At 39.6% G+C, this 27,198-nt stretch overlaps 1 protein-coding gene across 2 annotated transcripts in view; it reads left to right on the plus strand.

The window, feature by feature from the left end:
* Window positions 1–27,198, plus strand: part of LOC126191374 (tRNA selenocysteine 1-associated protein 1) — a 60,272-nt gene that overhangs the window by 411 nt on the left and 32,663 nt on the right. The window contains exons 2-4 of one of the 2 annotated variants that reach the window (XM_049932220.1): window positions 19,879–20,076; window positions 21,293–21,449; window positions 25,254–25,422. In XM_049932220.1, coding sequence (XP_049788177.1) covers window positions 19,879–20,076; window positions 21,293–21,449; window positions 25,254–25,422 — 524 coding nt within the window. The remainder of the gene's footprint in view (window positions 1–19,878; window positions 20,077–21,292; window positions 21,450–25,253; window positions 25,423–27,198) is intronic. The other variant, XM_049932221.1, reaches the window with a different exon arrangement.

A 27,198-nucleotide genomic window follows, 5' to 3' on the forward strand; every position in this document is an offset into this window, starting at 1 on the left:
GCTTTCATTGATAAGTGATTTGTAGCAGATGATATTTAATGTTGGTCCTGCCATGACGTACATTGCGTATGTGTGAGAGAGGGAACTTCTAGCCTCAATTCACAGTTTCTCCAATAAACATACGTCTTCCGTAAATACCCCAAAAATTGCCTAATTCTCCAGTTCTGTTGGCCATAAAAATTGTCGTCTGGGTCTGTGGCACCATTGGTTAAGTATCCGTTTACCAATCTGCCATGGTTCGATCCACATTGGGTCCACAGATTTTCTCCTGTTGCTTATTACTCCTTGCATCACACTGGGATATAGCCCTACAGTGATCTGAGAAATTTGGTGTTGCACCATATTAAATTGATGTCGTCTTTCAACTGGCTGGCTAAATCAGTTTAGAGGTCAGAAAGAAGGCAAAGGCGTACCACATCCAATAGGACTGTGCCTAATAAAGCACTGTGCTGTTTAAACCATCCTTTGGGTAGTGGATAGCTTTGCTTTTAGTCTCAAGAATGGATTTTGCTGCGTTTCATATCTTAGTTGCTTTTCTACCTGTCATACCTGGTACAGGTACAGTTTTTAAGTGTACTCATTCTATAGATGATGTCTATCTCACATTGCCATCATCTGGGGTAAGATTGACCACTTTTTTGATGTTTGTGTAGTATATCACTTGCATATATCAGTTTTTGTTAGTGTTGATTTTTATTATTGTACATTATTTCTGTAGAAGTATATATTGCACTGCGCATATTATATTTTTCATAGGTTAGTAGGGGGGAAAAAAGTTACCTCATGACATGGAGTTACACTGACCCCTCAGATTTGTTTTATTTTAAACATGTGCAGGTAAATGCCAGTGTAGTGCAATGTTAGTATCACCCCTGTAAAGCGATATCGGTAATCCCCATTGAAAACCGGACATTTTGTAAAATGTTGATAAACTATTTATCGACAAAACACACAATGCTGTATATTTAATCAGTAATTCTTTATTGAAAACACACTACAAAAAACATTAGAATTCTTTTACTTAAATCCTCTCTGCAAATGTATACAGAGTTCTATACCTATAAGCCTGTAGCTCTAATGGAGGCAGCTTGCCGGTCTTATCACAGAGTGGGGCAGTGAATATATCGTGTTCTTTTGGAACAAATGTAGTTTTCATTAAGGCAGTGGAGGGAAGCCTCATTGTTGCAACTTTTAGAATAACACAAAGGTAACAACAAGTTTGCTTCCCCCTTTGCTCCCAACTACTTTCAACATAACAAAGCCATTTCATAAAAAAATCGTGACACTCGCACTTAGTGAGCAGCAAATCTTTGACAACAGGATCGTCTGAAGAATCAAAGTCACATTCATCAGTTTCCAGATTCTCTGGCAGTTTCATTACATCAAGTTCATCGTCTGATGAACTATCACACTTCTGAAAGAGGGATTTTTGTTAGGCTTTGAGAGTTCTTGATTAGCTGTGGGTGACTTGGAACAGCTAGGTTGATGATAGTTTGTGTTATTTGTACCTGTAGACAATTTGAACTTTTTACATGGTGCAGACTAATTTTGATTTGATGACCTTTTGAGTGATTTTGGATCAGTGTGCAGTGCATGAACAAGTAAATCTGCTTTATTAGGGCTCACACGAATATTCAAGAAAGGTAGTAGGAATAATCCACTAAAATACAGGCCCATATCGTTAACGTCAACATGAACCAAGATTTTAGAACATATATTGTGTTCGAACATTATGAATTACCTCGAAGGAAATGGTCTATTGACACACAGTCAGTATGGGTTTAGAAAACATCATTCCTGTGAAACACAACCATCTCTTTATTCACATGAAGTGCAGAGTGCTATTGACAAGGGATTTCAGATCGATTCCCTATTCCTGGATTTCCGGAACGCTTTTGACACTGTACCACACAAGCGGCTCGTAGTGTAATTGCGTACTTATGGAATATCGTCTCAGTTATGTGACTGGATTTGCAATTTCCTGTGAGAGAGGTCACAGTTCATAGTAATTGATGGAAAGTCATCGAGTAAAACAGAAGTGATTTCAGGCGTTCCCCAAGGTAGCTGGCCAGAGTGGCTGAGCGGTTCTGGGCGCTACTGTCTGGAACCGCGCGACTGCTACGGTCGCAGGTTCGAATCCTACTTCAGTCATGGATGTGTGTGATGTCCTTAGGTTTAAGTAGTTCTAAGTTCTAGGGGACTGATAACCTCAGACGTTAAGTCCCATAGTGCTCAGAGCCATTTGAACCCCAAGGTAGTGTTATAGGCCCTTTGCTGTTCCTTATCTATAAAAACGATTTGGGAGACAATCTGAGCAGCCGTATTTGGTTGTTTGCAGATGACGCTGTCGTTTATCGACTAATAAAGTCATCAGAAGATCAAAACAGACTGCAAAACAATTTAGAAAAAATTTCTAAATGGTGCAAAAAGTGGCAGTTGTGACCCTAAATAATGAAAAGTGTGAGGTCATCCACATGAGTGCTTAAAGGAACTCGTTGAACTTCGGTTACCCGATAAATCAGTCTAATCTAAAACCTGTAATTTCAACTAAATACCTAGGTATTACAATTACGAACAACTTAAATTGGAAAAAAAAAAACACATAGAAACTGATGTGGGGAAGGCTAACCAAAGGCTGCATTTTATTGGCAGGACACTTAGAAAATATAACAGATCTACTAAGGAGACTGCCTACACTACGCTTGTCCGTCCTGCTTTAGAGTACTGCTACGTGGTTTGGGATCCTTACCAGGTAGGACTGACGGAGTACAGTTCAAACAAAGGCAGCACATTTTGTATTATCGCGAAATATGGAAGAGAGTGTCACAGAAAAGATACAAGATTTGGGCTGGAAATCATGAAAGAAAGGCATTTTTCGTTCCGACAGAATCTTCTCACGAAATTCCAGTCACCAACTTCCTCCTCCGAATGCGAAAATATTTTGTTGACACCGGCCTTTATAGGGAGGAATGATCACCACGATAAAATAAGGGAAATCAGAGCTCGTACGGAAAGATATAAGTGTTCATTCTTTCCGCACGCTATACGAGATTGGAATAATAGAGAATTGTGAAGGTGGTTCGATGAACCCTCTGCCAGGCACTTAAATCTGATTTGCAGAGTATCCGTGTAGATGTCGATGAAGTTGCAGATAACTGCACCCTACACCCTCAATAGCTGCAGGCAGTACCTCTTGCACATGAGATTCCCCCAGCAGACAAACTGAGTGCACGGTGGATTTCTTTCTGGCCTGGACGCTGTGCCCCTTATGGCCTCCATAATACATCTAACATTGCAGCTCCTGATAACCAGTAACGCCCCCCCCCCCCCTCCCATGTGTGTACTGGTACCCTGCCAAAGAAGCAGCCACCTGTCCATTCAAAAAGCAAACGGTCGAGACCAGATGACCAGCTTCCATATTGCACTTCACTTCAAGCGAGGTTACTGCACTACAACCTGCCACTTGCCCTGCAGTGAGTGTGGATCCCCTTGCATTGGGTTCACAGCAAGGTGCCTCGACAACAGGGCCAGTGGGTGTGACAAATGAGGTGATCTACTCAATGTGCAAGTTTTTCCTCTGCTGCCACATCCCTAGGCGGCAGCCTGCAGATGGCTGATCATGGCCCTAAGCAACTACAGGTCTTCACGAAATGTGGTCAGCTGCTCCTGTGTCAACACACAGCACGCCCTCACATTATCAACCCTACTGCTACTACGTGAGAATTAAACTACGAAAACAAACAGAAAGAGCTAAATATGTTACTTGCTGGTATCCTGGTGCATCACCAGCAAAGGCTGACAGCTGACTCACTGTGATCGATGCTTACTGGCCATCCACACACACACACACACACACACACACACACACACACACACACACGTTAGTTACACTTAGTGCTCTGGAGTTTTCATGTGTTACAGATGATGAGAAATTCATCCTTGAGTATCTCTTTTAAGCACAAGATAAATGATGCCATTCTGTTCTGAAACAAAACCAACCATCCAGCAGCTGATGTGGGTTTAAATAACTGGGAGAGTACATTGTTGTGGATACAGTTAACTCCTTGATGTTCTCCATCAGATTGTAGGCACTGCTTGTTAGTGTGTGGGATTAATTACGGAACGATAGCTGAGATCCAAGTACCAGGGCACTGTTTATGATAGTTCATAGATAGAGCAGAATTTAAAAAGTGTATAATGCAAATTGAAATATGGGAATAAGCAGAAAAAATTAGGGGACAAGGGTTGCTGGCAGACAGTTAAATGTTCAACGGCATATAGTGGGAGATATTTCAGACAAGGCATTGTGTATCATAGAGCCTTAGTCATAGAATTCTGAGAGCCCAAAAATGTGTCAAGAAAACTTAATAATTCTACCACCATACTTCTGGCAAAATTACGTAAAATTTGAGTTCATGCAAATAGGTGCTGACAGTCTTTTTACCCAATCACTACTCATGAATGAAATTGGAGAAAATTATTTGGTATGTTATGGACCCACATCCACATGTAATTTGGTAACTTGCAGAGTGTAGGCTTACAATGGCTGGGTGGCATGGAATATTTTAATCGATAATAAAAATAGATTGGTAAAGCAAAATGTTAGTAGAAAATGGAAAAAAAAATTATTTTGATACAGTGTAAATCAAGTCGAGTGGTTGGGGATATCAAGGTACAACTATATGTTGGAAAGACTGTCCCTATGTTTAGAGCCCTTTTTTTTTTTTTTTTTTTTTTTTTTTTTTTTTTTTTAAAGGGGTTGTTCAGATGAACCAAATTAGGCAGTGCAGCTGTTAAGACACTGACCTTATAGTTGGGGGATGGAGTTATTCTGTCTGGCCAACCTGATTTGAGTTTTCTGTGGTTTTCCTAAAGCACTAAGGCAAATGCTCAGATGGTTCCTTAATAAAGGCCACAGCCAACTACCTCTCCTTTTCTCATAGATCACCTTTCATATCCTCACAAAGCATGTTATGTAGTATTTGTGTTGTATATTTTGAGTTATTAATTTGTATTGTGTTATCTTGAAAATTGTTATATCATTGTAAGATGATCCTTAGATGAATTAAGATGATGATAATGACTTAAGTGATGAAGAAAATATGTATGTACATGCTGTTATTTACTTACTGTTGTTCATTGAGTGTTGCCAATTTCGATAATTTGTTTTTGACCATTCATTCAGACTGATAATTTACTAGTGGTAATGCCAGTGTAAACTGCTGGACAAAACTGTCAAGTTGGTTGGTATAGCACATGTAAGCTTATGGCAGTCAAGTATACCCTTGTTTATGATATGTATGACTGATGGGTTTGTAGAAAATGTTATTGATAAGCTGTATAAGACTGGTTTTACTGCAGGATTGCTCATCTAAGTGTGTGCAATAGACTAATGAACAACAATTAGGAGTACCTTAGATGCTAACTAGCATGTTGTGTGTATTGTGTTGAGTGTCCCATTCCAATGCATCACTTGAGGATGTTAAGTAACTGTTTGATAGATTATTTTCAATATAGTATTCTACAGGGCTTCGTTCTTTCCCAATAAGGTGTGCTGAGTTTCTGCACACACTTCATCATTAGGTTTATTTATGGGTTCAGAAGCATTCACAAAATTGTAAACAAGCAGAAGGTAAATCAAGTCAACAGAACTGAGGAAGATGGTGCAAAAGCTATTATTTAGCATGCTATTGAAGATTTTTAGGTAGTTTCCATGATACTTGGTTAGTGGAGAAAAATTGACTGTCATGTTATGTGACCTTGTGATGCTGAAATGTGTGACAGTGAAATGATGACTGTATGTAATATGCAACTGTGACTACATTTCTAGCTCCTTTAGATTATTTGGATCAACTGAGCCTACTGATTCTGGACATAAGTTTTGTCTCGTAATGTAATGATGGAGTGGTGTGTGAAGTCATACATGTGCAGCCTCTAAGAGAACATACAGTAACAAAATTTCTTTTGTCAGTAATAGTTTTGTAAAATAGTTTGTGGTGATAGACTGACTTGTAACAGCCTGAGTTCTATGTTAGGTTAAAAGTTGAGGGTTGGCAAAGCCCTATCGAATGCTGCAGTTAATCTGATTGCTGTAGCAGCGGTGTTACCAATCTGATACAAACAGATTAGTTTATTGCTATTTTGAAGACAGTTTGTAATTTCCACAAAGTCCAGCTCTTTGTTTTTAATGGCAGTTTGCCGAGGGTTACTTAACACCCTTTTGTGATCGGATGAAACAAATTTGCGCAATCATAACTTCTAGAAAGGTTTGTATGTGTTTGATAGGGTGAATTCTATGGTTCTTGATTCTTGGAACGCTTTTGATGCAGACTGACACATTGCTCAGTGAATTACGTGTTTATTGTATATTCAGTCAAGATGTTGTGTGACTGGATTAAAAATATCTAGATAGATAGAAATTAGTATTCTCATTGTAGATGAAAGGGAAATCAAGTGTGCTTTGAAGAAAATGGTATAACTGTTTGCGGTATATGCCACAGATTAAATTTTAATATTATCATAATTCTAAAATAGTTTGTGGATGGTTCTGTCATTCACAGAGAATTAATATCGCTTAAGAATCATTATGCTGTTGGTGATTAACAGGTGTCTTTGATTCTGCTAACTCTATTTTACATGGGAGAATCCTGGAGATACTAGAAGGTATCAGATAGTTTATATAATGGTAAGACAGAGATTTAGGAACCAGGTTTTAAATTGTAAGACATTTCCAGGGACAGATGTGGACTCTGACCACAATCTACTGGTTATGAACTGTAGATTAAAACTGAAGAAACTGCAAAAAGGTGGGAATTTAAGGAGATGGGACCTGGATAAACTGACTAAACCAGAGGTTGTACAGAGTTTCAGGGAGAGCATAAGGGAACAATTGACAGGAATGGGGGAAATAAATACAGTAGAAGAAGAATGGGTAGCTCTGAGGGATGAAGTAGTGAAGGCAGCAGAGGATCAAGTAGGTAAAAAGTCGAGGGCTAGTAGAAATCCTTGGGTAACAGAAGAAATATTGAATTTAATTGATGAAAGGAGAAAATATAAAAACACAGTAAATGAAGCAGGCAAAGGGGAATACAAACTTCTCAAAAATGAGATCGACAGGAAGTGCAAAATGGCTAAGCAGGGATGGCTAGAGGAAAAATGTAAGGATGTAGAGGCTTATCTCACTAGGGGTAAGATAGATACTACCTATAGGAAAATTAGAGAGACCTTTGGAGAAAAGAGAACCACTTGTATGAATATCAAGAGCTCAGATGGAAACCCAATTCTAAGCAAAGAAGGGAAAGCAGAAAGGTGGAAGGAGTATATAGAGGGTCTATACAAGGGCGATGTACTTGAGGACAATATTATGGAAATGGAAGAGGATGTAGAGGAAGGTGAAATGGGAGATACGATACTGCATGAAGAGTTTGACAGAGCACTGAAAGACCTGAGTCGAAACAAGGCCCCCGGAGTGGACAACATTCCATTAGAACTACTGACAGCCTTGGGAGAGCCAGTCGTGACAAAACTCTACCATCTGGTGAGCAAGATGTGCGAGACAGGCGAAATACCGTCAGACTTCAAGAATAATATAATAATTCCAATCCCAAAGAAAGCAGATGTTGACAGATGTGAAAATTACCGAAATATCAGTTTGATAAGTCACAGCTGCAAAATACTAACGCGAATTCTTTACAGACGATTGGAAAAACTGGTAGAAGCTGACCTCGATGAAGATCATTTTGGATTCCGCAGAAATGTTGGAACACGTGAGGCAATACTGACCCTACGACTTATGTTAGAAAATAGATTAAGGAAAGGCAAACCTACATTTCTAGCATTTGTGGACTTTGAGAAAGCTTTTGACAATGTTGACTGGAATACTCTCTTTCAAATTCTAAAGGTGGCAGTGCTAAAATACAGGGAGTGAAAGGCTATTTACAATTTGTACAGAAACCGGATGGCAGTTATAAGAGTCAGGGGCATGAAAGGGAAGCAGTGGTTGGGAAGGGAGTGAGACAGGGTTCTAGCCTGTCCTCGATGTTATTCAATCTGTATATTGAGCAAGCAGTAAAGGAAACAAAAGAAAAATTCGGAGTAGGTATTAAAGTCCATGGAGAAGAAATAAAAACATTGAGGTTTGCCGATGACATTGTAATTCTGTCAGAGACAGCAAAGGACTTGGAAGAGCAGTTGAACAGAATGGACAGTGTCTTGAAAGGAGGATGTAAGATGAACATCAAAAAAGAAAAACGAGGGTAATGGAATGTAGTCGAATTAAGTCGGCTCGAAGTAGAGAGGATATAAAATGTAGACTGGCAATGCAAGGAAAGCGTTTCTAAAGAAGAGAAGTTTGTTAACATCGAGTATAGATTTAAGTGTCAGGAAGTCGTTTCTGAAAGTATTTGTATGGAGTGTAGCCATGTGTGGAAGTGAAACATGGACGATAAATAGTTTCGACAAGAAGAGAATAGAAGCTTTCGAAATGTGGTGCTACAGAAGAATCCTGAAGATTAGATGGGTAGATCACATAATTAATGAGGAGGTATTGAATAGAATTGGGGAGAAGAGGAGTTTGTGTCACAGCTTGACAAGAAGAAGGGACGGGCTGGTAGGACATGTTCTGAGGTATCAAGGGATCACAAATTTAGCATTGGAGGCCAGCGTGGAGGGTATAAATCGTAGAGGGAGACCAAAAGATGAATACACTAAGCAGATTCAGTAGGATGTAGGTTGCAGTAAGTACTGGGAGATGATGAAGCTTGCACAGGATAGAGTAGCATGGAGAGCTGCATCAAACCAGTCTCAGGACCGAGGACAACAACAACTACTACTCTATTTTGAAAGTAAACCAAGTACACATTAATGTTCATAAGTGGATATAATTCTGTTGTGTTATTTGATTATAGCATCAGACTTGTGATGCAGAATGATATACAATAGAATGGCAAATTGAGAAAGGCAAATCCCAATTTAATTTCATTGAGAGAATTCTGGGTACATCATTTTTCTACAAGGGAAGTTGGTTACAACGTATTGATGCAGTCCAGCCTCAAGTAATTGTAGCATCCATAAAAAATTACCTTGACATATAATATTAAAACATTTGGAGATGAACCTGCTGGTTTTTTTGGTGGATTTACTGGAAACACCAAAGCGTTCTTACCACATGTCAGCTTTGATCTGTGACACAATGAAAGTGAGAGTCTCGAGCAACCTGTTTAAACCACAATACGGTTACCATGAAATACCTCCTGTAACCATAGTAAGCACACAACAGCCATTTTGTCATAAAGCATATATTCAGAATATTCTAAGAACTAATATATGACTAAAGGAACTTCCATGGGTGTTTGGGGTTTTTTGTTGGGGGACAAATTGGATACCCCATCCCCAACTCAAATACCAGGTGGTTGGAATTAAACTGATGGTGTTGTGAGTGGTGCAGTTTGGGCTGTATACATTGCAGGATGCAGAAACATCATAGATGTGTTCATTAATTGGTGCATTCAAAGAGTATGCTGAAAAAAATTAGTAGTTCCAATTTCTTCTGCCTAGCGAAAATATGGTTCTGTAAGCAATCAGAATGTGAAATGTTACCTGTTTTGATGCCAGTATGCTGTCTGATGCTTGGCAACGTATGTTTATTTCTTTTGTGAAGTGACTATTGGTACAAAGGTTTAAGAAAGGTACAAAATGCAGCCTTGTGGAAATATGACCGACAGAAACATCTTTGAAGAGGCCCCATGTCGATAAATGGGCTAAAAAATATGATCAAGAAATTCAAAGAAACGGTGAATTAGGTGGTGCAGCAGGGAGAGGAAGACTATCCATTTCCATGGTCTGTTGTTGATTAAGTTGATTTAGCTACAGGTGACTGAGTAGCACATGTCTCAAATTCTGCAACGTGCTGGAGATATGTCATAGGAATTCTCTCTCCTCTGAGTAACTGTTCAAAAGACTTTCCAGTGCATTTTACACTGGTATCACTACAAGATTCAGAATGTGCACCAAATGAAGCTCCAAGATAGGCTACAAAACCATGACTTTGCCCTTTGTTTTTGACATGCATGGAAGTGGGTGACATGTAGGCAGGGAATATTCTTTGGACAGACAAGGCACATTTTACAATCCTGGAAATGGAAAAAAGAACACATTGACACCGGTGTGTCAGACCCACCATACTTGCTTCGGACACTGCGAGAGGGCTGTACAAGCAATGATCACATGCACGGAACAGCGGACACACCAGGAACCGCAGTGTTGGCCGTCGAATGGCGCTAGCTGCGCAGCATTTGTGCACTGCCGCCGTCAGTGTCAGCCAGTTTGCCGTGGCATACGGAGCTCCATCGCAGTCTTTAACACTGCCGCGACAGCGTGGACGTGAACCGTATGTGCAGTTGATGGACTTTGAGCGAGGGCGTATAGTGGGCATGCGGGAGGCCGGGTGGACGTACCGCCGAATTGCTCAACACGTGGGGCGTGAGGTCTCCACAGTACATCGATGTTGTCGCCAGTGGTCGGTGGAAGGTGCACGTGCCCGTTGACCTGGGACCGGACCGCAGCGACGCACGGATGCACGCCAAGACCGTAGGATCCTACGCAGTGCCGTAGGGGACCACACCGCCACTTCCCAGCAAATTAGGGACACTGTTGCTCCTGGGGTATCGGCGAGGACCATTTGCAACCGTCTCCATGAAGCTGGGCTACGGTCCCGCACACCGTTAGGCCGTCTTCCGCTCACGCCCCAACATCGTGCAGCCCGCCTCCAGTGGTGTCGCGACAGGCGTGAATGGAGGGACGAATGGAGACGTGTCGTCTTCAGTGATGAGAGCCGCTTCTGCCTTGGTGCCAATGATGGTCGTATGCGTGTTTGGCGCCGTGCAGGTGAGCGCCACAATCAGGACTGCATACGACCGAGGCACACAGGGCCAACACCCGGCATCATGGTGTGGGGAGCGATCTCCTACACTGGCCGTACACCACTGGTGATCGTCGAGGGGACACTGAATAGTGCACAGTACATCCAAACCGTCATCGAACCCATCGTTCTACCATTCCTAGACCGGCAAGGGAACTTGCTGTTCCAACAGGACAATGCACGTCCGCATGTATCCCGTGCCACCCAACGTGCTCTAGAAGATGTAAGTCAACTACCCTGGCCAGCAAGATCTCCGGATCTGTCCCCCATTGAGCATGTTTGGGACTGGATGAAGCGTCGTCTCACGTGGTCTGCACGTCCAGCACAAACGCTGGTCCAACTGAGGCGCCAGGTGGAAATGGCATGGTAAGCGGTTCCACAGGACTACATCCAGCATCTCTACGATCGTCTCCATGGGAGAATAGCAGCCTGAATTGCTGCGAAAGGTGGATATACGCTGTACTAGTGCTGACATTGTGCATGCTCTGTTGCCTGTGTCTATGTGCCTGCGGTTCTGTCAGTGTGATCATGTGATGTATCTGACCCCAGGAATGTGTCAATAACGTTTCCCCTTCCTGGGACAATGAATTCACGGTGTTCTTATTTCAATTTCCAGGAGTGTATTAAGCACGGTGCTGTGAATGTAAAGAATGGGCCTGTACTCCGTGACATGTTGTGCAGGAACATCCATTACCTCTTGATTCCGGCTTTGCAAGAACACACACACACACACACACACACACACACACACACACACACCACTATTTTCATACAAGTTGGGATGACACCACCTGTCACTTTCCAGATAGAAGATATACTTTTGGAAACCTCCAGTAATGAGCTTATTGTCTCTAGGCAATTTCATGTGACTTCTGGTTGTGGGGATTACTGAAGGATTGTGTCCGTCAGAGATGTATCAGGACTTCTCCTGATCTTAAGGATAGCATATGATGACATATTGCTCTGATCACACGTTATGTGCTGTAAGCAAGTGTGTACTATACCATGTGGAAGATGCAGCATGTTTGCTGAGCCAGGAGACCATACTGAACACATATTGCAACTTATACTGCAACTTGTGACCATGTCCTAATAAACATGCTAGAATCATCATTATCGTACGTTTGGTTGTTCCATCCCATTTCCTGCACCCACACCACGTTATGATTGTGTACAGGACAATATTCTCATCCAGTGACAGAAGGTGGAACTTCAGTTTTTTTCCCCCAGCAAATTCCACGAGTACACCAATTAATGAACATACCTACAATGTGTCAGTGCCTACTACATGTACAGCCCACACTATAGCACTCAGAACACCAGTTTAATAATAACCATCTGGTACAAAACAAAACCAAAACTTATATAAAAATCCATGAACCTCACATTACAGTTATTAACAAAAGTATGATTATATGAGGTATCTCACAGAATCTGTGGCTTCATTGAGGATTTACTGGTAGGGAGAATGCGGGATGGTATCTTGGAAAAAGAATAATCAGTAGATGAAGACATAACTTCAGGTATGCCTAGGAAAGTGTGCTGTGACCTTAGTTGGTTATATTATATGTTAATGATGTGGCGCACAGTATTAACATCAGACATTTTGCAGGTGATGCAGCTATCTATAATGAAGTACTACCTGGAAAAAAAACCTACCTAATCACCCTGATGAGGTATTTGAAGATCTACACAAAAAGAACAAGTCATTAAAGCCTTGAAATAATGTTTTGTATCTACTAAATGATTCATTTATTTGACAGAACTAGCTTGCTTATCGTTGGTTAACGCAAGACTAAGAGCACTCATAATGATGAAATGCAAAATGTAAATGTGTATGCATCTCTAAAATCTAGAAACTCTATCTTGAAGCAAATTAAAACTAAATTCAAACATGCAAAACTCTTTCAACACATTTTGTCAGATTTTGATAAGATTTCGAAACTGTGCAAAGATTGCAACTTGTTTTAAATGCTCAGTTGTGTAAAAATATGCACTTCACAAAACACACAAAAGTAGTATCTTATGACATCATCAGTGAGACGCATTTGGAATCACTTGGCGCATTCATATACCTGAGTGTAACCATTTATGTGCCTATGGAATGGTTGTAGATAAGTAGCAGACTTTGGTTTATTGACAGAATACTACAGTCAGTCTACAGAGGAGACTGCTTACAAATCAATTTTGCATACCCTAGGAGTATTGGTCAAGTTTGTGGGATCCACACCAAATACGACTAATGTATGAAATTGAATGTATGGAAATAAGGGCATTATGCATGGTTATGCGTTTGTTTGGCTCGTGAGTGTGTGTCATGGAAATATTGAATAACTTGGATGGGCGCACTCTTGAAGATAGCTGCAGATTATCTTTTGAAAGCCTCCATAAAAAGCTTCAGAGACAAGTGTTATGTGAAGGATACAGAGATGATCTTAATCTCCCTCTGTTTCATTTCCAAAGGACATGTAAAGACAAGTTTAGACTGCCCCTCCTCCTCCTCTCTCTCTCTCTCTCTCTCTCTCTCTCTCTCTCCCTCCCCCTCCCCCCCCCCCCCTCTCTCTCTCTCTCTCTCTCTCTCTCTCTCTCTCTCTCTCTCTCTCTCTCTCTGTCTCTCATAAGCAGCCATTCTTGTCTCACTACATATGCAATTGGATTGGGAAGAAATCCTAACATGTGGGTAAAATTCTTAGTCCCTTCGCCATGCACGTCAGTCATTTGTAGAGCCTGTGCCATCTCAGCCTTCAGACTCACTCATAAATTGAATGCTGCTGTGTCACATACAATCACCAAGGCCTGTGTGATGTGCTGTGGGGAAAGAGTTGGTGACAAATCTGGCGCATCAAGGCTGCGAGTTCCCACTGTGATCATTTAGCTCGCAATACTGATTGACACTCGACTGCCATTTGTCGCAATGTTGTAATGGTTGAAGAGGAACTGCCATGAGTGTTAGCAGACAGAACATGCAAGGGTTGGAACTTTAATAGTGGCAACTATTTATTTACAGCTCATACAAAATAGATACGTGTTTCAAAGTTTAACTGACTCTCATAGTAGTCACCAGCTTTGTGTATAGCTCATTGCCAGTGATGTGGAAGTCATAAGTGACCCTTAACAGTGCCGGTTGTGTTGACAGTTTGAGTGGCGCCGTCTATTGCCTGACGAATTTGTATCAGTTCTGAAGTGAATACTGTGAAGTGCAGTAGGTGGTATAGCATGTAGCAGCTCCATCAGTCAAACAAATCAGTAATAGCTTGCATTGTATATGCTTGAGCATTTTCCTGCAAAATGAGGGTCAGGTCCTGCAGAAAGCGTCATCACTTCTGTCTCTATGCTGTTCATTTTTGGAACACAACCTATGACCATCTTAGAGACAGAAGTGATGACGCTTTCTGCAGGACCTGACCCTCATTTTGCAGGACAGTGCTCAAGCACTTACAGCACAAGCTGTTACTGATTTGTTTGACTGATGGGGCTGCTAAGTGCTATACCACCTACTGTACTTCCGACTTAGCCCTCGCGAGTTCAACCCGATTTCTAAATTGAAGGAGACACTTCACGGCATTCGCTTCAGAACTGCTACAAATTAGTCAGGCAATAGATCACGCTGCTTGACCTGTCAACACAACTGGCACTGCTAAGAGTATCCTACGACTTCCACATTTCTAGCAATGGGTTATACACAATGCTGGTGACTACTTTGAAGGTCAGTAAAACTTTGAAACACGCATCTATTTTATACAAGCTGTAAATAAATAGTTGCCACTATTAAAGTACCAACCCTCGTATATTCTACAGAAGAGACTCTAAACAAGCCGGAATAGTTCCCGCTGGGATAACTTCGAGCCACTACTTTTTTGATTTTATTGGGAATTTGCATCATTGATGCAGATGTTGTCAGATTTTTTTCCTGAAGTTTTCTTTGCTCATTCTTATAACCACTGGATATAATAAGAATGCCTAATTTGATATTCATACCTGTGTAGTTTATGAACAGCATCATCCTGAAATTATAAAAACTAATGATTTGCAGCTCTTAGTCTTAAAATTACAAAAAATTGTCAAATGAAAATTAATAAATTAATTAAACAGGGGCTTTCATTGTGTGCAACTTTCCCTTCCACTATGAGTGCTTGAGCCGAGAGTTATTCATTACCTCAATCCCAAGCAGCCGCCAAGGTTGCAGATAACAAATGAGCATGATGCACATGCTGACTGCCTCTAATGTTGATGTAGATATATAAATCTTCCAAAGGACACTGCAGACTTGGAATTGTTATCTTTAATTAACTTGTAATAGCTTAACGTATGTACAGTAGAGCGTCGATTATCCGAACGTTGGTCAACCGAACGACCGCTTAACCGAACTGTGTACTCGCAAGCAAGGACCGTATTACAGCTTTGGCTTGTGCTAATGCTACTGGAAGTCACCAACTGCCTATGTTCGTCATTGGTAAAAGTAAAAAACCGCGTTTTTTCAAGCACGTTAATATGGCAGCCTTGCCTGTTGTGTACACCTCAAAAAAGAGTGCCTGGATGGATAGTACGATTTTTATGAAGTGGTTTCTGGACGTTTTCGTACCCTCTGTAAAAGCTCATCAGCTTGACAATGCACCAACTCATCCGTCATTATTTTAAACGAAAGAGTTCATAAAGGTAATATTTCTTCCACCTAAAGTAACCTCCTTATTACAGCCCATGGATCAAGGCGTTATTGAGACTTTCAAACGATATTACAGGAAAGAATTGTTGTGTAAGTTATTGTTAGAAAGAGAGGAGGATGGAGAAGAAAGTCTCTTAAGAAATCATAATAATATTTACTTGAAAGACACGTCCTACATGACCAGCGCAACATGGAATAGTGTAAAGGAAGAGAATTTGAAGAAAGCCTGGAATAAAATTTTGGGCACAGATGAAAATTCACAAGGTATGATTGAAAATGACGAACAGAATGATATGTCCGAAATCCTCGGTATGCTAAAAGAAATAGATTGCCGTGAATGTGATGAAGAAGACATTCATGAATGGATCAATATCGATGATGCAGATCCAGGACACCAAATCATGCAGGACAGCAAGATTGTAAACGTCGCCACCAGCATCTCATCAATCAGTGCTCCAGAAAGTGAAGATGAAAGTATACCAACAGCTTCTGAGGCATTCACTTGTTTAGATACTACCGTGTGTTGGTTTGAAGGTCAAGATTAAAGTGACCAGTTTCAGGTATCTGTAATGAAAAAAGTATGTGACTTAGCTGCTTGTAAGCGTGTAGGCTTGCTTAGACAGACCAAAATAAAGGATTTTTTTAAACGTTAATTTTGTATACTGTGTGTATTGTTCATGCAAAATATGTATGTAATATGCATATATTTTTGTTTAATAAACTGTGCCACATACTATATATTCCTACTGAAGTTGCCTTTGTATGTTACTTTGTAATAGAGGTAAAGGCGGATAAATGGGCCCCCACTTTGTTTTTTTCATATAACACCTTTTATTTTTAGTATAATCACCTGAAATTAACATAAAGCATTTCTCTAGTATGTCCTGCAAATAGTTAAGACATGTTTTGGTTCAACTTTTTAATAGTTAAAACAAAATTTTATTTTTCCTGATAGTCTGCATTTTGTTGCGTCAAGAATTTGTGCTGGTAATATGGGCCCCAAGGTAGTTTGAAATAAAAAGAAACAAAAATTTGAAAAAAATAATTTTATTTAATTTTTGTGTATAATGAAAGAAAGATTCACTCTGAACATTGTTAATTAGTCTACTGGTGGGATGATTTTCACAGCCTATGCCTAGTCTATTCACAATAGTCACACACATAAGCATCTTTTTACACGTTACAAGTGATCCTCTTTCAGCTGCAGACAATGCACCAACTTGCCTTTTTCCCCTCAGACCGATGACACGAGAAGTTTTTCTTTGAACGACACTAAGACCTGACTCGTCTGCCGGCTGGGGTGGTCGAGCAGTTCTAGGCGCTACAGTCTGGAACCGCGCGACCGCTACGGTTGCAGGTTCTAATCCTGCCTCGGGCATGGATGTGTGTGATGTCCTTAGGTTAGTGAGGTTTAAGTAGTTCTAAGTTTTAGGGGACTGATGACCTCAGCAGTTAAGTCCAATAGTGCTCAGAGCCATTTTTTGACTCGTCTACATTAAAAACTGTCGGCAGGATATTTGTAGTTACTGAACGCAGCTTCAAGTAAACTGAAGAAATTGTCGACAGCTTGTTTATTAAACTCATTAGCATGTGAAATCGGAAGTTGTGGATGGCTTCAAAATAGACAGAATATTTTTGTGCCGTGACATAAAATGGTCAAACAAATTTCGACCAGGAACTTTCGCCCTTTACAAATGGATTTCTTGTGCAAAGCTGGTAGGCCATGTGCCTGACGTCATTTCTGGTAAGGCTGTAGAAATTGGATTCCATAATGAGAAGATATTTAACCAGTTCGTCCTCAAGTTCCTGTGGTAAAACCGGTGGGCGGACCAGTTTAATATTAACTATTTCTTCGACTGGTTTATCGATTCGTGAAAGCCTTTGGAGCGTGGAACAAGGGACAGAGTACACTTTAACCGCTTTTTTAACTCCATTTTTTTCTCTTTAATAGCTACAATAGTATTTGGCATATTTGCTTTGTCCCACGATTGCCGTTTCGATTTTTTTTTTGTTTTACAAGATGTCTTCGAGGCATCTGAAACATAAAGAGTAGCAATATTTGTAAATGGTCCCATAAAATCTGATTGATTTTATGGGGCCCATAATACCAGCAGCAAAAGGGGCCCACATATCCACCCTCGACATCTTGGGAAAAACGATTTTGCCTACGGTTAGTTTGGTTCGCAACCGACGTTAATTAATGTAAAACGGCATCCCAACAACAAGCCAGATACATACCTTACCTTAGTTTTAGTAATAACATGTTAGAAATTTTGAGTTTTATTCAAATAACCACTAACCTTTCAAACTTTTGATGACAGCGAAAAAATTTACAGCACAACTATTCACAAACCATGACAGCTACTTCGTCTGCACACTCTATAGTGAAGTTTGGCAACTACTTCTAGTAGTTCATGTGCTTTCTGCTAGAATTCATGGCCAGTACTTCCAAATATGTAGGGGGCCCATAATACCAGCAGGGGCCCATTTTTCCACCTTTGCCTCTACTAAAAGAGATGCCTGTTTTTATGAATAAATGTACTGTACAGTACTTCTTTTTGGCAAATAAACATGTACAGTTCGATTATCCGAACAAACCAGTTTTCCGAACACCCATGTCCCCCAATTACTTCGGATAATCGACGCTCTACTGTAGTTAAAATGAACTGAACAATACTGACTAATCACAAAACAGTGATATCAGGGAGAAGGGTGGATCCTGATGCTGGTTTTGGTAAACTCATTTAACCTACATAGCAAGAATGAAACTCGTGATACTCACGAAACACATCAGTACATTTATAATAATATTAAGAAAATGAATAAACATATCTTAACAACATACTTAACCATCAAGAAACACCATATGCAAAAAAAAAATTAACTAACCAGACATTAAGAGTAAAACATGAAGAATAACTGGTTCTTCAGTAGCAGCAGCACCACCCTGGCTCGTGCTGACTGCTGCCGCCATGCAGCAGCTGTGCTCAGTTTCTGCTGGAGTACTGATTATTCTTCGTGTTGTCTGTACCTGCTAATACATATTGATAAATCGAATATTGCACTAGGATAATTTTGGATCACTCTGTGAAATGGATATGTAAAGTTCTGCTTTAAAAATAATTTTGTTAATAATGGGAAAGAACTTGATGCTTTCCGTTGATGCTGTGTGTCACATGAAAGACATTATGAGCAGTATTTGTTTGGGCTGATGACGGTTGCTCATTTAAAAAAAAACGAAACTGCAAAATATCTTCTGAAACACCAGAGAAATTGTCCTGAGGATACACGATAAGAGAGAGCAAGTATAGATCACAGGATTCTGGGTATAAATAAATATGATGCAAAATCAAACTATCAGTTTCCAGGCTAACACAGACCACAGGCTACTCTACAGAGCAGTCTGTCACCACAACCTAGACTTCATGTTTGTATTTTTTGGCTTACAAACCTACAGCCAAACTGTCACTTTCCTGCATAACCTGGATTTTGGGCTACACTACAGAGCAGCTTGACATCAGAACATAGATTCCACCTTAGGATGAAATCATTAATATTATTTCAACATAGTTTCTGCAGATGTGCTGTATATATTAGTAAGAGAAACACCAGTAAATGACAAAAGCAAAAAATGAAGAAAGGGCCGTTTGCACAGTATGATTAAATTTGTGAGGTTTAGCCCAGATGTCTGTTAAATACATCAGATCTTACATTCATGCATTAATTGTATGGTTGTCCCTTAAAGTTAGCTGTAATATTTTAATAGGAAGGATACTATTGTCTTCACCTTTCTTTCATGCGTGCCACACAGTGCTGTTTAGGTGTTTACGTTTGTCCTCTATTTGCAAGCTCATCAGTGTGAAAATAAGTTGGGTGTTGTAATATATTTGTGCAATGTTTATCTCCTTTAGTGGACTATATAAAATATGGCTTATAAGCAAATATCTCATAATCTCTAAATAATGGCTTCGAATTATTGAGGTAATGATCAATCTATATTGACAGCACCTGTTTGAAGTTACAAGCGAAGCAGGAATCAGTAGAAATAAAAATTAGTACATGTTTGTTATTAGTTGTATTATTTGATTGCAAACCCACATATACACTAGACTGTTATATTTTTGTGTGCATATCAGTAAACATTGTGAGAAACCGTTACCACCGAGCTATAGAAATTGTTGCAGGTGAGCGAAGACCCTGATTATATCACTGTTCAACTTTCCCTTCAGTTGTCATCTGTAAATATTTAACACTTGTATTTCCCTATCATGAAGTCTGTCTTTTTGTAATGTTACAGTTAGAACCCTATATGACAGAAAGTTTTATTATGTCTGCATTTCAAAGAATGGGAGAGAATCCTCAGAATGTTAAAGTTATGAGAAATAAATACACAGGGGAGCCTGCTGGTTACTGCTTTGTGCACTTTGCAACTGATGAAGCTGCACTGAATGCAATGCACAAATTAAGTGGAAAAGTTATTCCTAACACTAATCCAGTGAGTATTTGATTTCAGCTATTTGTAAGCATGTTAAACATTAGTTGGTCATTTAACAGGCCATACACTTTTCGCTTCTTCATTTTTAAATGCTTCCACAAAGTATACAAACCACGGTTTCAAGTTTTAGCTTTATGAGTTCAGAAACTTTCCAAATGGAAACTGGATTATGCTAGTGCACTTTTTCACTCAGATTCCATAACTTTTATATTGTGGTATTTTACACAGTGATACATGTTTGCCTCACTGATATGAGTGCTGAATCTCTTGAAATTAGCTGGAATGACAAGGGCATCTGTCAGTAATTACTAAGTAAAGGTACCATTGCTTGAAACAAGTGCTCATGCTTGGGGATAATTATTTTTATTCATATATTAACTGTACCAAATGATCTTATTCACTGGTAGAAGTAGTGGATACATAGAACACTATTAGACTATGTAGTAATGTAACACTATTACTAGAATATGATTGTAATTGCATAGCACTGTTATACTAATTCCCTTCTTGTTTTTTACCCTTCTTCATGTGTGTACACTTGTCACTGTCTTACTTAGTTACCTCTGGCCAATTTATTTAACAGCTAACATAATGGATGTCAAAGGTAATTCTGATTTAATAACAGTCTTTAATTTTTGACAAGTATGCAGAATTACCTTTTTCCAACATAGTGTTTCTATTCTCTTTGTACAATAATGAAATTCGTTTTTGTTATCATACTTCTAATTTTCATTGAAAATTTATGTTGCATTTTAAAATTGCTTGCCTGTTAATGTGTTTGATGAATAGAAAATTGTAGCATAATAGTTTGCAGATTATGTCCCAATTGTGAACTTCTTGAAAAATTTGCAGTAAACCCTGAACAGAAGCAGTGAGCAATGAGTGCTAGTCAGTGAAGAGAACTGTTTTAAGTACAATTAGTGCACGTTGGTGCTAATTTTTGGGGCCTTGAGATGTTAGCTAAGAATTATTGTTGTAAGAGCTGTAAAACAATAAGCCAAAAGTCACTTATGCTGTACATAAATTATTAACAAAACATAGAGTATGTTCTCTGAAAAGCTGTATCATGATCTCCCTTCTAGACTTTGTCTATTGCATAAGTAACAATACTGTTCCACCAAGTATTGTTATTTGTTTACTGTTTTTTTTATGGTTGGTAATTTATTATGTATGCACATATTATCATAAACATATTAATTATTCTGTGATTTTTCAGCCTGTACGATTTAAACTAAATCATGCTGGGACGACAGGCCGACCGTCAGGTGACCGGGAGTATTCTCTGTGGGTGGGTGACTTAACTCCTGAGGTTGATGATTACACACTGTACAAAACGTTTGCATCTCGATATCCATCAATCAGAACAGCAAAAGGTAAGCTTATTGTCAGTCTGTTAAGAATATTTATGTTTGATAGGAATGGTAGTTAAGTAACAGAATTTTTAGGCAGTAGACTGTTTGTTTACTGCATGTAATTAATGAAGGATTTTTAACTGCCTTTTCCAAGTTTCTGACATTCACAAGAGTCTCAACTCATGAACATGATGGTTGATGCCATTCATGTTGATATTACTGTTTGGTTGTATCAGTGTAAATTCATGTTTTTCCCATTCTGGCTGGTTATTCAGATGTCATGACCACAAGTGTATATTAAAACACTCATTTAACATAAGTCCGTAAATAACATTGTGAAAATGAGTAGCATACCGTAAACTGTTCATACTTCATTGATGTAGTTTTGCAGAATGTGTTCCTAGGGTTCTACTCTTTCCACCTGTAGGAAGGAATATGACCTTTTTGAAGCATTAAGGCAGGAGCTCTTAGGTGTTAGCAAACAATTATAAGTTGTAAGTTCTATAAAATAATGAGTCAAGAATCACGTTTGCTGTGTGGAAATTGCTACCAAAGCATAGAATATGTTCTCTGAAAAGCTGTATCATAATCACTCCCAGTGCATGTGTTTTTGATTTGACATTTTATATTGAACAGCTGAGGTCCCCTCAACTACCATGTATAAATGTGGACAGATACTCAACTTACTGTCAGTAGTGGAATGTATGATACACTTTGGGGTTGTTTTGGTCTTCATTCCAAAGACTGGTTTAATAGAGCTCTTCATGATTTTCTGCTCTTTGCAAGCTGCTTCATTTGTGCATAAAATTGCAAACTACATCCACATGAACCTGCTTGCTGTATTCATGGTTCAATCTTAAGACGACTTGCAGTGTAGTAGCTGGTGAGAGTAGCTGTTTTGATTGAAATCAAATGCCCTCCATCGATACTGACAGCTTTCTCATCACAGCCAACATAATCAGTGTTAGCTAGCGTATGACAATATGTACAGTGATCCTATGTGTTCATGAAATAAACTATGTTATTAATAGCAAACACTGCAGTGGGTGTCTTCAGTATATAATTTTAATCACAGGATGAAATTAATGCAGAAACAATATAACTACAATAAATTCAGCAGACAAGATTGAAAGCTTAAGTTGATATGGAGTGGAAACAAGTGAGTATTGGCTCTAAGTGATACAGTGCTCTAAGGCATATACTGAAAAAGCTACAGCCATCAGCAGTTGTGCAGAGTGTCTTTGTAGGGTGAATAATTAATGTTGAAGCCTTGGTCTCCCACTACAGTATTTACCCCATGTACTTCTCTTACTTCCCTCCATAGCTAAATTGACTGTTGATGCCACAGGATGTGTCCTATCAACCAGAGCTTTTGTTTAGTGTTGTGCCACAACTCTTTTTTTTGTCCCCAGTTCGGTTCAGTATCTCTTCATTGGTTGTTCAATTTAAGCCATCTAATCTGTAGTATTCTTTTGTAGCACCACATTTCAAAAGCTTCTATTATCTTCTTGCCCCTACTGTTTATCGTCCATATTTTACTCCCTCTTAATATTACACTCCAGACATATACATTCAGGAAAGACTTAACCCTTAAATTTATATTATGAGGGTAATCCAAAAAGTAAGGTCTCCTATTTTTATAAGTGCATAGACTTGTTTATTTCTACAATGCTTTACATCAGTTTACAGCTTGAACATTTAGCTATTTTTCGACATAATCACCATTTCTGTCGATGCATTTTTGTAGACCCTGTGGCAGTTTTTGTATGCCCATGTCATACCAGCTCACCATCATGCTGTTCAGAAAGTTATGAACTGGCGTGATTGTTGCTTAGTCTCGGGTGTAAAGTGGTATGCCCAGATTTTGTCACCCATGACAATTGAGTCCAGGAAATTGTCCTGTTCGGCTGCAAGGCAGTGAAGAAATGTGCGGGAAGCATCAACTCGTTGCCGCATGTGGTCCTTAGTCAGCATGCGTGGCACCCACCTTGCGCACACTTTCCAGTAGTTCGATGTTTCCGTTAAAATTCTGTGAGAGGTGCTTCAGGAAACCTCAGGAACCAATGCGCAGGGATCATCCAGGATGATCCGCCGATCTTCACGCATGCTTTGCTCAACCTTCAACACTCTCCTCAGAAATTGGCGGTCTCCTGCTCCTTTGTTTGTCGTGAATTTCGGTCCGACCAGCTGCAAACTCTCTATACCACTTATGAACATTTTTGACATCCATCCAAGACTCACCATACACTTCCGTCAGTTGGCGGTGGATTTCAGTCGGGGCAGTGCCCTTTGCGTTCAAAAACTGAATAACTGCGCGCAATTCACACTTGGCAGTAACGTCCAACAAGAGCTCCATTCTCAAAGGCTGCCAAGCCGAGATGAGGGCCTCAGTGCATGTTTACACACAGCGCGTGTAGCACTCTTCATAACAATGTGACCAACTGCCACACAAACAGAGTTCTGTACTTATAAAAAAAATAGGAGACTTTACTTTTGGGATTACCCTCGTAGTTGTTAAAATATTTTTCAGTAACACTTTCCTTGCTTTTGCTAATGTGCAGTTTATATCACCTGTACTTCAGTCATCGTGGGTTATTTTGCCGTCCAAACAGCAAAAATTGTGTAATCAGTGTCTCCTTTCGTAATCAAATTCTCTGAGTTGTCATGTGATTTAATTCAACTGCGTTTTGTTACCTTTGTTTTACTTTTTTTTTCCAATTGTTCTTCCAAGTACATTTCTGTCTCTGACTGATTTATGATGTCATTGGCAAACTCCCAAGTTTTTATTTATTCTTTGTTGGGGTTCAAAGTTTACATAGCGTAAAAAAATTCCTGCTATAAATATAGGTTTTCCTTTTTTCAGTCTATGTTCGTAGATGCATTATAGAGGCAGTATTGCCACAAGTTTCTACATTTCTCTGGAACCCAAAATGATCTCTCATGAGGTAGGCTTTTATTGTTCGTTTCATGTTTCACTATATAATTGTTGTTCTCATTTTGCAACCACATTTCTCTATGCTGCACTTATTTTTCATGCTTTCATGGCACATACCTGGACAGTGCATTTGTCCGTGTCATGATCCTGTGCTCTGTTATTCTCAGAAGACAAAAAAAGTCTAGCATATCTTAGAGGACATCATACATTTTCAGTGTTGGCAAAATGTGAGATCTTTATACTGCACTGGAATGATTTAACAAGTCTCATGCAAGTATTTGGGAATTTAAGTAAAGCCAAACATGAAAAGTTGTTGAAAATACTGAAAAATCTGTGGTCAACCATACATGCACTTGTGCCCATGTGTATGTATGTGCTATCACACCTTCACAAAATAGGAAATAAAACATTGAAATAGACATTGTTCCTTCAGATTTCTTCTTAATTATATTATTTCTTGCTATACATGGCTGGAGCAGTTGTTTGTTTCCTTCAGTGTCTTCTACTGTTGAGAGTGTGGGTTGGTGATAGTTTTGGGGAAAAAACATATAGTATGCCTGTATTACATTGTGTTGTAATCTTTTGTCCAGCAAAAGATTTTTGTCGCAGAATAAAGGAATGTAGAAAATTGTACAGGATTGGATTGGTGCCAAGAGCATTGTGACCGAGAGCATCAACACACCCGTATGCCACATTTATTGTTAATTTTATGATGGAAACTTCCATGGAGTAAAAGCAGTCATAGACTCAGTGCTCAATAAAATTATGGCAGTGAGAGACACCACCCTGTTATATGCGAAGTCAAAATTTTGTATTGTATTACCGAGTTACGTATTTTATTGATTTAAATAAAACATTGAGCGTTTGGTGACACTTGTTCTTTGTTTCAGTGATACTAGACAATGCTGGTTACAGTAAAGGTTATGGCTTCATCAGGTTTGCCAATGAAGAGGAACAGAAGCTGTGCCTTATCCAGATGAATGGATACAAAGGACTTGGCGGGAAACCCATCAAAATAAGCAACGCAGTGCCGAAACCACACAGGTTTACTACCACAGGGTAACTCTTGTTCGTGTGTTTGAGAGACTGTATGGGACTGCCAGCTGTTTCACATTTCATAATTTGTGTAATGATGTGAAACAGTGAGCAGTACAGTATGTTCAGTCCCCTGCATGTTTAAACTCGCATTTGTTGTCTAGATGCACTAGTCGTGGTAGGATGTTATTGATTGATTTCAAATTCTCCCTTGTGTTGTATAGTTTACAAATATCTGACATAAACTGGTGGGTAACTTAGGTCTGCTGTCAGTTATCATTTTGATAGATATTTTCTTTTTGGATTTACTAGTTTAGAAACACAGAACAACAAAGTAAAAAAATCTATTATATAAATGAAAAGTTTGTATCGTGAATTAATGTGAGTAGGAAGTTAGGTAGGTAGATAGATAAATAGATAGACTTTGGTAGATATTTACTTTCTAAAACTTTACAAATACAAAATAAAACTAAAAGTTTTATTTCAATTAATGCATTTTCAGTTAACAACAAATTAATGTAAAGAAATGTAAATAGCTTCCATGTGTTAAAGACTGGTAGTGATAAGTATTCTGCCTGAACACATGTTAGTTACATTGTTCTCAGGACTTCAGAATCAAAGGTGAGGGTTAGAGGACTAGCAGATGTAGAAGAGACAAGGATGAGCACATTACAATATCAGGTTCACCTTATGTTTTGAATCTCATTAAGTGTTCATCTTTCACTTTTGGAAACGCATGTTTGAAGACAAATGAGGTAGAGAGAGGAAGATGAAAATGTGTGTGATTGGTTAAGTTGTAATTTTGAACCAAGTACTTGTAGACAAACTGCCTATTGGCTTCTGTCTCGGGTTCTTAGGCCGATGTTCATCTAATGATTTTTCTAATGTTTCGCCAGCACGAGTGGCTGGCATTGTCAAAGCTTAACCCTCCACTGCCGGTGGTGAACAGGAGCCAAGCTCGCAGCCGCAGACTATATGTACCTGGCGCGCCAACGTCCGAGGGCTTCTCCGCGGTCATTTCCGGTGCGGTTCTCCTCTTGCTACCTGCGACGGTCGTTCGCTGTAGTACGGGAAGCCAGGATCTGTTTACCTTAAGGCTTTCCTCTTTATTGTTGAAACTGTTCGCGTGTTTTTGTATTTCTACAGCTTCTCTGAACAAGCGCGTGTGATAGTGCTTCTCTACAGCCAGAACTTCCGTGTCGGCGAATTTTATTACGTGGTCGGTCTCATTCAGTGCGTGCTCTGCCACGGCCAATTTCTCCACCTGCCCCAACCTGCAATGTTGCTTATGCTCTTTGATCCTGGTGTTAATGGATCGTCCAGTCATTCCGAAATAAACTTTTCCGCATGTGCGTGGTATATGGTATATTCGCAACATTGCAAGTGGATCTCTTTTCTCCTTCGCCGATCTAAGACACTCTTTGATCTTCCTTGTCGGTTTGAAAATCGTCTTTACACCATGTTTGCGCAATATACGGCCGATTCTGTCCGTCACTCTGGGAATGTATGGCAGAAAGGCCGTAGCCGACATTTCTTTTTCTGGTTCCTTACTTCGCCGAGTGTTTAGATCTGTTGCACTTCTAATGTAATTTGTGGAGTACCCATTGCTCCTCAGAACAGTTTCCAGGTTTTGCATTTCTCTTTTGAGGTGTTGCGGCTCACATATTCGTCCTGCTCTCGTTACGAGCGTACATGGCGTAAAGACGATTTTCAAACCGACAAGGAAGATCAAAGAGTGTCTTAGGTCGGCGAAGGAGAAAAGAGACCCACTTGCAATGTTGGGAATATACCGTATACCAT

The sequence above is a fragment of the Schistocerca cancellata genome, chromosome 6, assembly GCF_023864275.1.
Source record: "Schistocerca cancellata isolate TAMUIC-IGC-003103 chromosome 6, iqSchCanc2.1, whole genome shotgun sequence".
NCBI classification, from domain to species: domain Eukaryota; kingdom Metazoa; phylum Arthropoda; class Insecta; order Orthoptera; family Acrididae; genus Schistocerca; species Schistocerca cancellata.